Genomic DNA, 15,114 nt, shown 5'->3' with positions numbered 1-15,114 from the left:
GTATAAAATGAGTCACCTTTTTCAGCCCTTCTGAGTTTGCAGGTATGTTAGTAAGTCATAATGGACTGTTGTATTTTAGCTGTTTAACCCTCCTGTTGTCCTCGGGTCAAATTTGACCCATTTTCAAAAAGTTTCTATATCAGAAATTTGGGTTTCTTTCAACCAAATTGTTGAATAAAAAAAATAAAAAAAACATGGATGGTTCCATACAACTAGTAAAGTAAATTATCAGTTTGTTAAAAAAATTGTCAAAAACATCGGAAAAAGTGCCACAAAAACGTGGATAAAAATGACAAAAAAAACGCTGAAAAAAGTGACAAAAAATCGGGGGGGGAAAGCGATAAAAGTGTCGAAAAAGACAACCAAAATGTTGACCAAAAAGTTTTAATTTAAAATTTTGACAAAGAAAAACAAAAAGTTGCTTGTTTGTCGACCGGAAGACAACACAAAGGTTAAGATAGATTTAAGCTGTTTGAGGTAAACAGAAAGTTAGTTTAGTTACAATTTAAATTAGCAGGTGTTTTCTGGGGGCTCTTCCGGGTTTTAAACCGGGACCCCCATTCGTTAACGATTGGCATACTTTAACAAATCCAAACACTTCAGACACGACTGATGTCTCTCATACATTCCCAACCCACCAGTTACATTAAGGTTTAGTTAGTTTGAGTTAAATAAACTACTTTTGATTAATATATCTATATGTGGTCTCCCTTTCGGTTTGAGTTGGGCAATGACAAATGGGGCCTCGTCTGGGTTTTACATCTGGGACCCCAATAGTTACCACCCGGCTCAAGGCTGGCAACAAAATGGGAGTTTAGGTGTAAGCCACCTAGATAGATGGAAACAGTAGATAGATAGATAGATGAGCAGAGAGCCAAGTGCAGCGCAGCGCAATTGCTAATAAACGTTATGCCTATTCACAAGCCTGGTAATCCCATCTGACTGCTGACATTACGCCATGTGTGAGTTTTTCTGCCGATGTTCGTGATACGTCTATAAAAAGTTGTTGTACAGTTCAGGGAACTCTGAGACAGAGGATGAGCTTTTCTTCCATTGTTCTTCAGGTTCCTGATATCATATATGTCGCTTCTAACTAAGTTACGTACAGCTGTTATCTCATTGGTTGTGCTTTCGAAAGGTCAGCGGCAACTAGGTCAAAGTTGAAATAATTTGAAATTTGAGCAAAGTGGCAAATCAGAGCGGTGTGCAACGCCTAGTTGGGCGCCACCGTTCTCCCCCAGAGGAAATAAACGGAACGGCCGACGCAGAGCAGTTTTGCCGCCTATCATGTGTAGACAGCTTTAGGGTTTAAATTAATATTTCAGAGTAACAGCAGATAATAATACTGTAATATAGAAAACACTGTTGTAGAAATCTTTTTACAAATATGTACAGACTTTAAAGTAGAAGAGTTATATGTCATTTTAAACCAGGAAACAAAACCAAAGTGCTCCCTAATCAGCTCTTTCCATAGCGGCTGCGTTGCGTTTTCTGTCTTCGCGGTGCTGCTAGCCTTGTTATATTTATTTACAGATGTACATACTGTAATTACACCTATACATGGCCATATTCTACTGCTCTTCATCCTGCACATACACTTATTCTTACTACTCTTATAATGTTACCACACTGCACATAGCTGTACATACTTTACATATTTGTCTATATGGTTCATTCAGTATATCCATATTCTGTTTTTCATATTATATATTCTGCTAATACACTGCATGCATCTATATTATTCTTACTACTAGTATAATGTCACTGCTACTACATTGCACATATCTGTACATGTTGTTCATACATTGTTCATATTATATTCTTTCTACGTTTCTGGTGTGCAACGACAGAAAACGCAACGCAGCCGCTATGGAAAGAGCTGATTAGGGAGGGACAGAAGCCAAAGACAGCAGGACATTCACTAATGATGTTGTTTTTCTTTCAATGATGTATTGAATGTTGTTTTTTGGTCGTTGTTTTTATTGTAATGATGCATGTTAATGTATAGTTGCACAAGTTGTGTGTGGACTCCAGGAAGAATAGCTGGCTAAGGCCCCAGCTAATGGAGATCCCAATAAATCAAATCAAATCAAATCAAATGACAGATGAAGCACAAATTTGCTTGGTCTCTCAGATTTTCTTGCTGTGCCATTTCACCTTCTTTGATCTCTTGGCTACCTCATTTCTTTTCTTTCTTTCTTTCCTCCTCGGTTGGTTACATGTATATTCTAGTCTGTTGACTATGTGTTGAGGAGGTCGGAAACGTTGATAAAAGGGGTTGGTGATGTAATGTAATGGATGCTGATGTTGTTGTTGACGATGGTCATTGTTGAAAATATTGGGTCAACTTTGCAGGCTGAAATGCACTTTTTCCTACTCTATGTATGTTACTTTTACGCTGCTATCCATGCACCTTGTACTGGTATTTATTTGTCCTCTCACTGTTACGTTTGTGTTCCATTTGGACTGTGTGTAGAACTTGTATGTATTTATGTGTGTTGTATGTGTTGATACTTGCTGCACACCTAATTGCCCTTCAGGGACACAAATAAAGTTGAAGTTGAAGAAGTGGCGACTGTGTTACTGCGACTGATCGGCGTCATTATTGTAATTAAACAACACAACACAGGGAGGGGTTATCAAGGTTTTCTACATTCCAGGACGAGGAGCAGCACTTTGGTTTCGTTTCCTCGTTTAAAATGAAGCCTCGGTTAAAACTTGCACGACATATAACTCTTCTTCTTTAAAGTCTGTACATATTTGTAAAAAGATTTCTACAACAGTGTTTTCTATATTACAGTATTATTATCTGCTGTTACTCTGAAATATTAATTTAAACCCTAAAGCTGTCTACACATGATAGGCGGCAAAACTGCTCTGCTTTGCCACTTTGCTCAAATTTCAAATTATTTGATTATAGGAACTTCAAACTTCAAACCTCTTATATTGACTGTTGATTTGTGTCTATCCTACTGTCTACTTTATTCCCTTATAATGCCAATATTACTTACTTATTACTATGTCTTGCTCTACCACCATGACACACTCTCATAGAGCACCGTACTTTTTATTTAGTATCTTTTCTTTATTTTCCATATTATTCATGTGGATTTGTTATTTTATCATCCTGTTTATGATGTATGTGTATGTTGTGTGTGATGTCTTTAAGCTAATGGGACCTTGAATTTCCCCTTGGGGATCAATAAAGTATCTATCTATCTATGGGGCTTAAACCTAAACCCCCATTTTTTTGCCGGCCTTGAGCCGGGTGGTAACAATTGGGGTCCCAGGTGTAAAATCCAGACAAGCCCCCATTTGTCACCGCCCGACTCAACAAAAAAGGGAGACCACATATAGATATATTAAACAAAAGTAGTTTATTTAACTCAAACTTATTAAACCTTAATGTAACTGGTGGGTTGTGAAAGTATGAGAGACATCAGTTGTGTCTGAAGTGTTTGGATTAGTTAAAGTATGCCGTTAACGAATGGGGGTCCCGGTTTAAAACCCGGACGAGCCCCCAGAAAACACCTGCTAATTTAAAATGTAACTAAACTAACTTTCTGTTTACCTTTAACCCTTTGTGTTGTCTTCCCGTAGACTAACACGCAACTTTTTGTTATTCTGGGTCAAAATTTTAAATTAAATCTCTTTGGTCAACGTGTTGGTCGTCTTTTACAACACTTTTGTTGCTTTTCCCCACGTTGTTTTTGACACTTTTTTCCGATGTTTTTGACAAATTCATTCATTCATCATTTCTTTTTTCAAATGCTATAAAATTTTATATAACACCCAAATTCAATGAAAGTAGTTAACTGGTAATTTACTTTACTAGTTGGAACCATCCGTGTTTTTTTTATTATTATTATTTTTAACAATTTGGTTGAAAGAAACCCAATTTCTGATATAGAAACATTTTGAAAATGGGTCAGATTTGACCCGAGGACAACATGAGGGATAAACAGCTTAAATACAACAGTCCATTATGACTTATTAACATACCTGCAAACTCAGAAGGGCTGAAAAAGGTGACACTTTCTATACCACACCCCCAGAGAAGAAAATAAAGGGAAAACAGAACATTTTCCCGGTGCTAAAACGATACTTTTAAAACGGTGTCTGAACCGAAAGATTTAAATATATATTACGACAGTCGGCGACATTAAAGAATGGCTTGTTTATTGCTAAGGCCACAGGGTCAAAATTAAATGATTTATTAAAAATTTAACAACTTATTTCACCAGTAAATTCCTGTTAATCGACAAAAACAACCACTGGATGGGAAAAGGGCATTTTACAATAACTTGAATGCAGCAAGAGGCACGTTCCTCTACAGTGAAATAAGGACAAACTTTTACACCATTTAGCTGTCAGCATTTTAACTGTGTTAACTCCAGCTGCTAGCTAACGGTAGGCTAACGTTAGCTGCTGCCAAGTGTGGTGTTAACTAGAATGACATGCGAGATGTTTAGGTAGCATCTACCGTCCGTTTTCAGAGCATCAGAGAGAAGCACAGGCATTTCAGTGGCACCTAAATAATGCACTGAAATCCGCGTTGCAATTCGGTCCCGTAGGTAACGGTCGATAAGGCAACAGGGCCGTATTAGGACCGGGTCTCGGACCCACCCCCCCCAAAATAAAAACTCTTCGGATCTACACGATTCATGTGGATGACATCTTCCCATTCAAAACGGCGATTTTTCCCAAAAAGCGACTAGTTTGCAGGTATGTATCAATGACCCCATTATCTATAATACTTACATAATCAATCAAGCCAACATGTGGTTTAGGGCTTTGACTCCAAACTTCGATATCATGGTTAGGGTTAATCAATGGAGGGAGAGGGAGGTGTTAGACCTAATTAGTGTATGCTCACTAATGTTACGGCTGCCATTACACAAACATTTAGAAAATGCTGACTTCCTCCATAACCTCCCTAACTTTAGTGCTACAGCGTGCTGCGTCTGATGTCATTGTTATAGGTCTTTTGGGCATGCGGGTCAGTTCTAAACTGCAAACAGTTCACACTGGAATCGGATATAGGCCACATTTTAAAATGTCATGTGAACAGCCAAACAAAAAATCTGATCTGGCAAAAAAAATCTGAATTAAGCATTAAGACTTGTGGTGTGAGTGTAGCATTAAAGACCTAAATGACAAACAGACAAAACCACTGATTGATAAGTTAACATTAAACATTTAATTATATATCAAAATACACATATTTTTGAACATGGGTTGTAATGTTGTCCTGGAAGTCTTGCTCGCAATATTTGTATATTTTTTTAACTTATTTATTTATTGTTTTTTTTTTATATATATATATATATATATATATATATATATATATATATATATATATATATATTTTTTTTTTTAATCTATTATGGTTAATTTCAACCAGGGTCTTTGAGTATCCCTTTCAACCCCCAAAATTAATGCAGACACTATCTAATTTTTACAGAGAAACCTGAAACGACATCTCTGCCAAAGAAAGCACCATGTTGATGAATTGGTTAACAGTTTGAAACCAAGTAAAAGTATGATTTATAGATATAACATGTAACATTTACACATTACAATGTATAACAGCCACTCAGCCTATGTTCTACAGGTTGTTGTGTACTTGCATAATGCCAAATATTTCCAACAACGTTCAAGGTAATGCTCCGTTACATTTGTGCATGCGTTGTTGTTGCTGTAATTATCTCCCAGAAGTTGAAAGAAATTGACTTTTGATCCAGTTTTAGCCACATTTTTACATCCAAGTGGTTTTATAATCGTGTGCTTAATATAAATTTAATTTGACTGAAAACAGACGAAAACTGGCCGAAAACTGACTTAAAACTAGGGGTGCACGATTCAGAAAATGTCATGATTCGATTTTTGCATTCTCCTACAAAAAACTGACCGAAATCCCGAGTAAAGAGTCCAAGTTGGAAGATGTTTTTGTGGGCAAACATAACTGGGGGCTCTGGTTTAAAAACTGGTCCCAGTCAGTTATCAATTAATCAGCTGATTCAAACAAAACAATCGTTATTGGACCTGAAACTCAAAAAGAAGAAGAGCAGCGCACCAGTTATTGTTTTCTTGTTAAGTTTTTATTATGCTTAAAAAAGAAAATTAAAAGACAGAGGAAGGTGGTGATCAAAGAAAAAGAAAAAATATATTTTCAAATATCTTTATACTTTTCTATTCATCATATATGATTAACAATGCAAAGAAAACAATTCCCGTAGTAGTAGTGCTTAAGTAAAGTTCAATATAGACTTTTATTATAACAAAATAGGCAGTTTACCGAGGGTTAAATATCTGTCAAAATCTCATTGTACAATAATAACCTGCGTGTTTGGGACACACCAGCGGACGCCTGGAGGTGGCAGCTCGTCTCCAGGCGCACACATCCATCCCATCATGAGCGACATCGTTTCCATGGTAAGACACTGACGACACCGGCGGACGTCTGGCAGGGTTCGAACTTGCGTCCCAAGAGGGCGACGCTCCGAATGACCCCAAAACCCCCCAAAACACACCGAGAATAACGATAACAATTACAACGACAAAAATAAAAATAAAAAATCTAGTTTATTTAAAAGTTGAAGTTACACCGTAAAACATCTCGTTAGGTTAGGTTCTGTCTTTAAAAACTCGTTAAGATTAAGAGAATGTGGGCGCCAGGGTAGCTCACCTGATAGAGCACGCGCCCATATGCAGAGACCTGGTCCTCGACGCAGTGGCTCAGGGTTCGAGTCCGACCTGTGGCCATTTGCTGCTCTCTCTCCCCTTTCCTGTCCATAGCTGTCCTGTCAATTAAAGGCTAAAATTCCATATGTTCGTTAAGCTACCAAAAGTTAGGCACCGTAATTCGTACGATTTACACGTTCTTTTGTGTGCTGTGTGCACAACATCGACTGTTGCTGTAGAAGTCCTGTTGGCTTCCTGTCAACCTGCAACTTTTAATTTTTCTGGGTCAAAATTTTAAATTGTAATTATTTTTTTTTACACTTTTCCCGGCATTTTTCAAGCTTTTAAAAAATGTTCGAAGGCTTTGTCGATTGCACTTTGTTTTAGTTTTTTTCACCATGTTTTTGAAGCTTTTTTACGACATTTTTGTCACTTTTTTTCCAACGTTCTATTATATATTTTGTTTTCAAATCCTATAAAATTTAATAAAACACCCAAATTCAATGAAACTAGTGAACTCCTCATTTATTTTATTTGTGAAGAGCGTTGTAGGGAACCATCCACGTTACTTTATTTGACAATTTGGTTGAAAGAACCCAAATTTTTGATATAGAAACTTTTTGAAAACAGGATGGATGGTTAGGCGTTAAAACACAGGACTCTCAAGCTCGGGAGCAGAGTTTGCTTCCCCGGTAAAAAAAAAAAAAAAAAAAAAAAGACTTTCACCCTGGAAACGTGTTTTAGGAGAGCTTAGATCCAAACCAAACAATCTTTTTTTCCTAAACTTAAATTTCGTCGCCGGATAACCCTGTCACATGACCAGCCGGTCATGTGACATCGGCTACATCGGCTAGCTTTCTTACGGTATCTCAGGTTTTAGTGTGCATAACGATATCATACGGACCCGCTCATGAGAATAGGTTGCGATGAGATACAAGAAAACAATCTCTTTACTGAGAAATAGACATTTTCAAATGTATTATTGAGAGTTTTCTTGCAATTATACATTTTTTGATGTTTACTTTAATAACAATTCAGATCTTAATTCCAAAAAAAGAAATGAATATTTCAGTTATAAGTTTCTTCTTCAACAAAATGTTGCAAAAAGCTGAAAACTGTTGACAAAAAAAGTGACAAAAACGTTCGAGAAAGCAACAAAAAAAGACCAAAAAAAAGCAACATGCGGTAATACAGGTAAAGATATTTGACTGTATGTTTTTAAAAGCATGTCAATAAACTCTACATCTGGCCCATTATGGGATTCTCTTTTCCAGTTTGGCCCTTTATGAAATATGTCTCGAACCTTATTTTAACTTTTGTGTTGTCCTCCCGTCAACAGCGGAAATAAAACATAACTTTTGTTGTCGCTTCTCAGCGTTTTTATAGCTTTTTCTCAACGTTTTTGTCACTTTTTCTGACTTCTTTGTCGCTTTTCCCAACATTTTGTCAGCTTTTTTCCGACATTTTCGCTCCTTATTTCAAGGACCCATATTTCTGATATTAAAAAAAACTTTCAAAACGGGTGAATTTTGACCCGAGGACAACATGGGAATTAACCGTTTTAGGATCCTCCACAAACAAAAGTTAGGCACCGTAACACCGTACGATTTACACGTTCTTTTGTGTGCTGTGAGCACGACATCGACTGCTGCTGTAGAACTCCTGTTGGCTTCCTGTCAACCTGCAACTTTTAATTAAAAATATTTGTTTTCGTCGTCACTAAAGCTTTGGTCGTTTAGTTTTTTTCCCCATTTTCAAGCTTTTACGACATTTTTGACACTTTTCTTGAAGTCTTTGTCGATTTCTTCTGCAATTTATTTGAAGTTTTATTTTTTTCCCATGTTTTTGAAGCTTTTTCACGACATTTTTGTCACTTTTATCAACGTTCTATTATATATTTTTTTTCCAAATCCTATAAAATTTAATAAAACACCCAAATTCAATGAAACTAGTGAACTCATCATTTATTTTATTTGTGAAGAGCGTTGTAGGGAACCATCCACGTTACTTTATTTGACAATTTGGTTGAAAGAAGCCACATTTTTGATGTAGAAACTTTTTGAAAACAACAGGATGGATGGTTAGGCGTTAAAACACAGGACTCTCAAGGGGAAAACAAAAGACTTTTTTTCCTAAACTTAAATTTTGTCACCGGATAACCCTCACTTTTTCTTTTGCTAAATTTAAACGTATCAATTTCAACTTATTTCAACGTCCCATATTTCTGATATTTCTGTCAAATGTTGTCAAAAGGACAACATTTGGGTTAACGAAAACGGCTTTAGGATCCTCTACAGACAGAACCGACCGGACACCGAGATGTTTTACAGCGTAGGCAGAAAAAAACAAATCAACGCTGTGACCTTCGCCCTCATGAAATGAAGCTGAAACTTAAAAAGGCCAAAAATGCAAAAATGTTGAGCGATAAAACCAGGATTCATCAGGTGATAAATGAAGCCCTCCCTCCCTCCCCCAGCGGAGGAGCAGGAACCCCGCAGATCGTCCGCCTCAGCGGCGAGCAAAACCAAATGTGACCAAAATATTAAAAAAAATTAAAAAGAGAAAAGATGAAATGCAGAACAGAAGACGACAGGCAGTGACGTCAGACGCTGAAGGGGCTGATGGGAAATAAAAGGGGTGGTTAACTGACATGCTGTTAAAGCTCAAACGTGCAAAGTTTTTGCTCTTTTTCGTGTCTCCGACAGAACTCTGCCTGACACTCAAACTCAGTCTTAAAAGATAAAAATCTTCTTCGTACGTTTTCTTCTCGCCACCGTCATGGACTCGTCTTCTTTTCGTCTTCTCCTCCCTTAAACATTAAGGAGATGTACCGCATAGAGTGTGATGTCATCGTACTTCCTGTGTGCTTTCGCTTTTGCTGGTCAGGAAAAAAAACAAAACAACAACAATGGAGTCTCATTCTGGCAACAGAAACCAAAAAAAAACAACAACTACAAAATAAAAGTCTGTGGTCGGCCCGGTGTGCGGAGGAAGTGAGGGAGGAAGTGAGGCTGCCGTTATTATGCGCGTCGACGTTTCTTTTTTTCAAAATAAAAGCGAGTGAATCTTAAAAAGAGAGGAGAGAGTTTCGATCCTCATAACTTCTCCTTGGACTGGACCCAGATGAACGGTCCCGACTGCTCCTCGATGATCTGCTTCACCTGCTCGTAGATCTCCTCCAGCGTGTCGCCCGTCACCACAGCTGAAACAAAACACAGAGTTACAGGTGAGACAGGTGAGGTGAGTTTGGGGCGACCTCTGTCTCAGTGGTTCTTAAACTTTGTTCAATAATGTACCCCTTTTGAATGGTTTCTTTAAGCCAAGTCATCTATAAAGATGACCAGTACAGCGCTGTCAGCGATAGATTTACTAAACTACAGCCTGGGACCTGGAAAAAACGTTTAAATGCTGATGAGAAAAGGAGACAAAAAGTGTAAAAAAAAGGCAAAAACTTGGGAAAAAGATGGTAGAAAGAAGGAAGGAAGGCAAGAATAGGTCGATAATAGTATCAAAAACTTCAAAAACAGTGACATAAGAAGAAAAAAGCCAGAAACTTGTAAAAAGTAAAAGGACAGTAGAAGGAAGGATAGATTAGGTCCAAAGACGGAGACACAAATGTCACAATTTTTGGTAGAAAAAAAAAAAAAAGTCTACATAAAGAGGAGCCATGTTCTGGACAACAGCCTTGTAACTATTAAACATTTTTGTTAAATATCTCACATACCCCCTGCAATCCCCGAAAGTACCCCTAGGGGTACACGTACTGGCTGCCTGGCGTGTCCGGTTCTAGTCAGAATCTGAGTCTGATGCTGCTCCATTGGGCTGGGATTATGGGGCGTGTTTCAACAGAATCAGGAAAGAAAATGGATAGAGCTACAACCAATCAGAGCAACAGATAGAGCTACAGCCAATCAGAGCAACAGATAGAGCTACAACCAATCAGAGCAACAGATAGAGCTACAACCAATCAGAGCAACAGATAGAGCTACAACCAATCAGAGCAACAGATAGACCTACAACCAATCAGAGCAACAGATAGACCTACAACCAATCAGAGCAACAGATAGACCTACAACCAATCAGAGCAACTGATAGACCTATAAGCAATCAGAGCAACAGATAGACCTACAACCAATCAGAGAAACGGATAGACCTACAACCAATCACAGCAACACATAGACCTACAACCAATCAGAGCAACAGATAGACCTACAACCAATCAGAGAAACGGATAGACCTACAACCAATCAGAGCAACAGATAGACCTACAACCAATCAAACAACAGATAGACCTACAACCAATCAGAGCAACTGATAGACCTACAACCAATCAGAGAAACGGATAAACCTACAACCAATCAGAACAACAGCTAGACCTAAAACCAATCAGAGCAACTGATAGACTTACAACCAATCAGAGCAACAGATAGACCTACAACCAATCATAGACCTACAACCAATCAGAGCAACAGATAGACATACAACCAATCAGTATGTATTTAGGCCATATCTGAACTATCTATATGTAGCTAGTAGTGATGAACTTTAGCCTACTTTCAGAGGACACCTCTCTGGAAACATCTGGAAAGTGTTATCAATGGAGCCTAGCCTGACAAGCCAGACCCACATCCAGATGTAGGGTCTGGGAACTCACTATTGACGGAGCTCGATCCGAGGAGCGGGATAAACTGTTGTCTTTAAAATTCCCTCTGCACGTAATAGGATAGCGCTACAACCAATCAGAGAAACGAAGAAGGTAGTTGATAGATTAAACTTGAAACTACAAACACATCTTCTCTTTTTTAAGAATGACTTCAGTGCCGTTCTTTTTTCTTTTATCAAAGAAAAGCAGCAGCAGCCATAAGCCCCGCCCACTGACTCTATACACGATGTGATTGGCCGGACCAAAATTTGTTTTTTTGCAGCTTGAAAGTCAACGGAGAGTGCCAAGACCCCCCCTGGCTGCCAAATAAATTAGCTGCCACTAGGGGGAGTCTAGATTTCTAGGCTAAATGGAGCCCCCAAGATGGAGAAAGAAGGCCAGTTGGCTTGTAGCCATTGGTCAATTATTGATCCAACCCCCACCTTATGTTACCCAAAGCGTAGTACATATATACCATGTTCAAACAAAGAAAGTCAGAGGACCACTGGAGAATTGGGAAAACAGGTCCTCTCCGAGCTCTTCAGAGCTTGTAAATCGATGCTGAATTCTTCGATGTAAATAAACCTTTATAAATCAAGAAACAGTGTCGGCGGATTCCTCACCACACAACATTACAGCATCGCTACCAAATACACCACACTGTCCCACCTGTGAAGTGCTCGGTGAACTCCTGCTCCAGCTTGGTGGCTCTGTCGAAGGTTTTCCTGCCCTGCTCCTCCGTCAGACGCTTGTTCATCTCCCTGCCGGAACAAACACCACGTCACTTACACTCCTGGACGGGAGGACAACGTGCTCTGGTTTATCGGCATTTCTTTAAACCAATCACAATCGTCGTGGGGCGGGGCTAAGAGCCACGGTGCCTCTGCTAAATAGTCTCAGGAAGGAACTGGTTTTGGTGGAACATGTGTAACGTTCAAAAGTAGTTTTAGTCGTGCAACAGAAAACTCAGATTGGACAGATAGTCTAGCTAGCTGTCTGGATTTCCCCCTCTCATTCCCCCTGCTCTGGTGTTCCCCCCTCTCATTCCCCCTGATATGGCATTTCCCCCTCTCATTCCCCTTGATATGGCATTTCCCCCTCTCATTCCTCCTGCTCTGGTGTTTCCCTCTCTCATTCCCCCCTCTCATTCCCCTTGCTCTGGTGTTTCCCCCTCTCATTCCCCCTGATATGGCATTTCCCCCTCTCATTCCTCCTGCTCTGGTGTTTCCCTCTCTCATTCCTCCTGCTCTGGCGTGTCCCTCTCTCATTCCCCCTGATATGGCATTTCCCCCTCTCATTCCTCCTGCTCTGGTGTTTCCCTCTCTCATTCCCCCCTCTCATTCCCCCTGCTCTGGTGTTTCACCCTCTCATTCCCCCTGCTCTGGCGTTTCCCCTCTCATTCCCCCTGCTCTGGTGTTCCCCCCTCTCATTCCTCCTGCTCTGGCGTGTCCCCTTCTCATTGCCCCTGCTCTGGCGTTTCCCCCTCTCATTCCTCCTGCTCTGGTGTTTCCCCCTCTCATTCCCCCCTGCTCTGGCGTGTCCCCCAATCATTCCCACTGCTCTGGTGTTTCCCCCTCTCATTCCTCCTGCTCTGGTGTTTCCCTCTCTCATTCCCCTTGCTCTGGTGTTTCACCCTCTCATTCCCCCTGCTCTGGCGTTTCCGCCTTTCATTCCTCCTGCTCTGGCATGTCCCCCTCTCATTCCCCCTGATCTGGCGTTTCCCCCTCTCATTCCCCCTGCTCTGGCGTTTCCGCTTTTCATTCCTCCTGCTCTGGCATGTCCCCCTCTCATTCCCCCTGCTCAGGCGTTTCCCCCTCTCATTCCTCCTGCTCTGGCATTTCCCCCTCTTATTCCCCCTCTCATTCCCCCTGATCTAGCATTTCCCCCTCTTATTCCCCCTCTCATTCCCCCTGCTCTGGTGTTTCCCTCTCTCATTCCCCCCTCTCATTCCCCCTGCTCTGGCGTGTCCCCCTCTCATTCCTCCTGCTCTGGCGTGTCCCCCTCTCATTCCCCCTGCTCTGGCGTGTCACCCTCTCATTCCCCCTGCTCTGGCGTGTCCCCCTCTCATTCCTCCTGCTCTGGCGTTTCCCCCTCTCATTCCTCCTGCTCTGGTGTTTCCCCCTCTCATTCCCCCTGCTCTGGTGTTTCCCCCTCTCATTCCCCCTGCTCTGGTGTTTCCCCCTCTCATTCCCCCTGATCTGGCGTTTCCCCCTCTCATTCCCCTTGTTATGGCATGTCCCCCTCTCATTCCCCCTGTTTCCCCTCTCATTCCTCCTCATTTCCCCTCTTTTCCCCTCTCATTCCCCCTGCTCTGGCATTTCCCCCTCTTATTCCCCCTCTCATTCCCCCTGATCTGGCATTTCCCCCTCTTATTCCCCCTCTCATTCCCCCTGCTCTGGCGTGTCCCCCTCTCATTCCTCCTGCTCTGGCGTGTCCCCCTCTCATTCCCCCTGCTCTGGTGTTTCCCTCTCTCATTCCCCCCTCTCATTCCCCTCTCCCCCCTGCTCTGGTGTTCCCCCTCTCATTCCTCCTTTCCCCCTCTTATTCCCCTCTCATTCCCCTCTCATTCCCCCCCTCTCATTCCCCCTGCTCTGGCGTGTCCCCTCTCATTCTGGTGTTTCCCTCTCTCATTCCCCCCTCTCATTCCCCCTGCTCTGGCGTTTCCCCCTCTCATTCCTCCTGCTCTGGCATGTCCCCCTCTCATTCCCCCTGCTCTGGTGTTTCCCCCTCTCATTCCCTTTGTTATGGCATGTCCCCCTCTCATTCCCCCTGCTCTGGCGTTTCCCCCTCTCATTCCTCCTGCTCTGGCATTTCCCCCTCTTATTCCCCCTCTCATTCCCCCTGATCTGGCATTTCCCCCTCTTATTCCCCCTCTCATTCCCCCTGCTCTGGTGTTTCCCCCTCTCATTCCTCCTGCTCTGGCGTGTCCCCCTCTCATTCCCCCTGCTCTGGTGTTTCCCCCTCTCATTCCCCCTGCTCTGGTGTTTCCCTCTCTCATTCCCCCCTCTCATTCCCCCTGCTCTGGCGTGTCCCCCAATCATTCCCACTGCTCTGACGTTTCCCCCTCTCATTCCCCCTGCTCTGGCGTTTCCCCTCTCATTCCCCCTGCTCTGGCGTTTCCCCCTCTCATTCCCCCTGCTCTGGCATGTCCCTCTCTCATTCCCCCTGCTCTGGTGTTTCCCCCTCTCATTTCCTCTGATCTGGCATTTCCCCCTCTCATTCCTCCTGCTCTGACGTTTCCCCCTCTCATTCCCCCTGCTCTGGTGTTTCCCCCTCTCATTCCCCTGCTCTGGCTCGTGTCCCCCTCTCATTCCCCTGCTCTGGTGTGTCCCCCTCTCATTCCCCCCTGCTCTGGTGTTTCCCCTCTCATTCCCCCCTGCTCTGGCGTGTCCTCCTCTCATTCCCCTGCTCTGGTGTGTCCCCCTCTCATTCCCCCTGCTCTGGTGTGTCCCCCTCTCATTCCCCCTGCTCTGGTGTTTCCCCCTCTCATTCCCCATGCTCTGGCGTTTCCAGAAATGAAACGTTGTCTACTGAAATAGACTGCTGATGAACTGAGTGCGTTTCACAGAGAAGAAGATGTTTGTGACTCACATGATGTTCTCCACAGATTTGGGTTTGATGAAGACGGCGATGGGATGAAGCTGAGCCAGCTGGAGTCTCTTGATGGCATTCCCCGACACGTCCAGGATGCAGTGTTTACCCTGACAACAACAACAACAACAACAACATCAACAGAGGGAGAACGGAAACACAAAGACGTTTTAATATACACAAAGCTGGTATTTCAG

General features: G+C 42.0%; 1 protein-coding gene across 14 annotated transcripts in view; it reads right to left on the bottom strand.

Annotated features, from left to right (window-relative positions):
* Window positions 1–9,165: 9,165 nt before the first annotated feature.
* dlg1b (discs large MAGUK scaffold protein 1b) overlaps window positions 9,166–15,114 on the bottom strand; it is a 200,969-nt gene continuing 195,020 nt past the window's right edge. For all 14 annotated transcript variants that reach the window (XM_028592311.1, XM_028592313.1, XM_028592312.1 and 11 more), the window contains 3 exons: window positions 14,918–15,027; window positions 11,996–12,087; window positions 9,166–9,886 (listed from right to left, as the gene is read on the bottom strand). In XM_028592311.1, the coding sequence (XP_028448112.1) occupies window positions 9,780–9,886; window positions 11,996–12,087; window positions 14,918–15,027 (309 nt within the window). In that variant the 3' untranslated portion in view covers window positions 9,166–9,779. The remainder of the gene's footprint in view (window positions 9,887–11,995; window positions 12,088–14,917; window positions 15,028–15,114) is intronic.

The sequence above is a fragment of the Perca flavescens genome, chromosome 12 (genome assembly GCF_004354835.1).
Source record: "Perca flavescens isolate YP-PL-M2 chromosome 12, PFLA_1.0, whole genome shotgun sequence".
Lineage (NCBI taxonomy): Eukaryota > Metazoa > Chordata > Actinopteri > Perciformes > Percidae > Perca > Perca flavescens.
The sequence above is the reverse complement of the archived record's forward strand: the minus strand, read 5'-3'. Positions and strand labels throughout refer to the sequence as shown.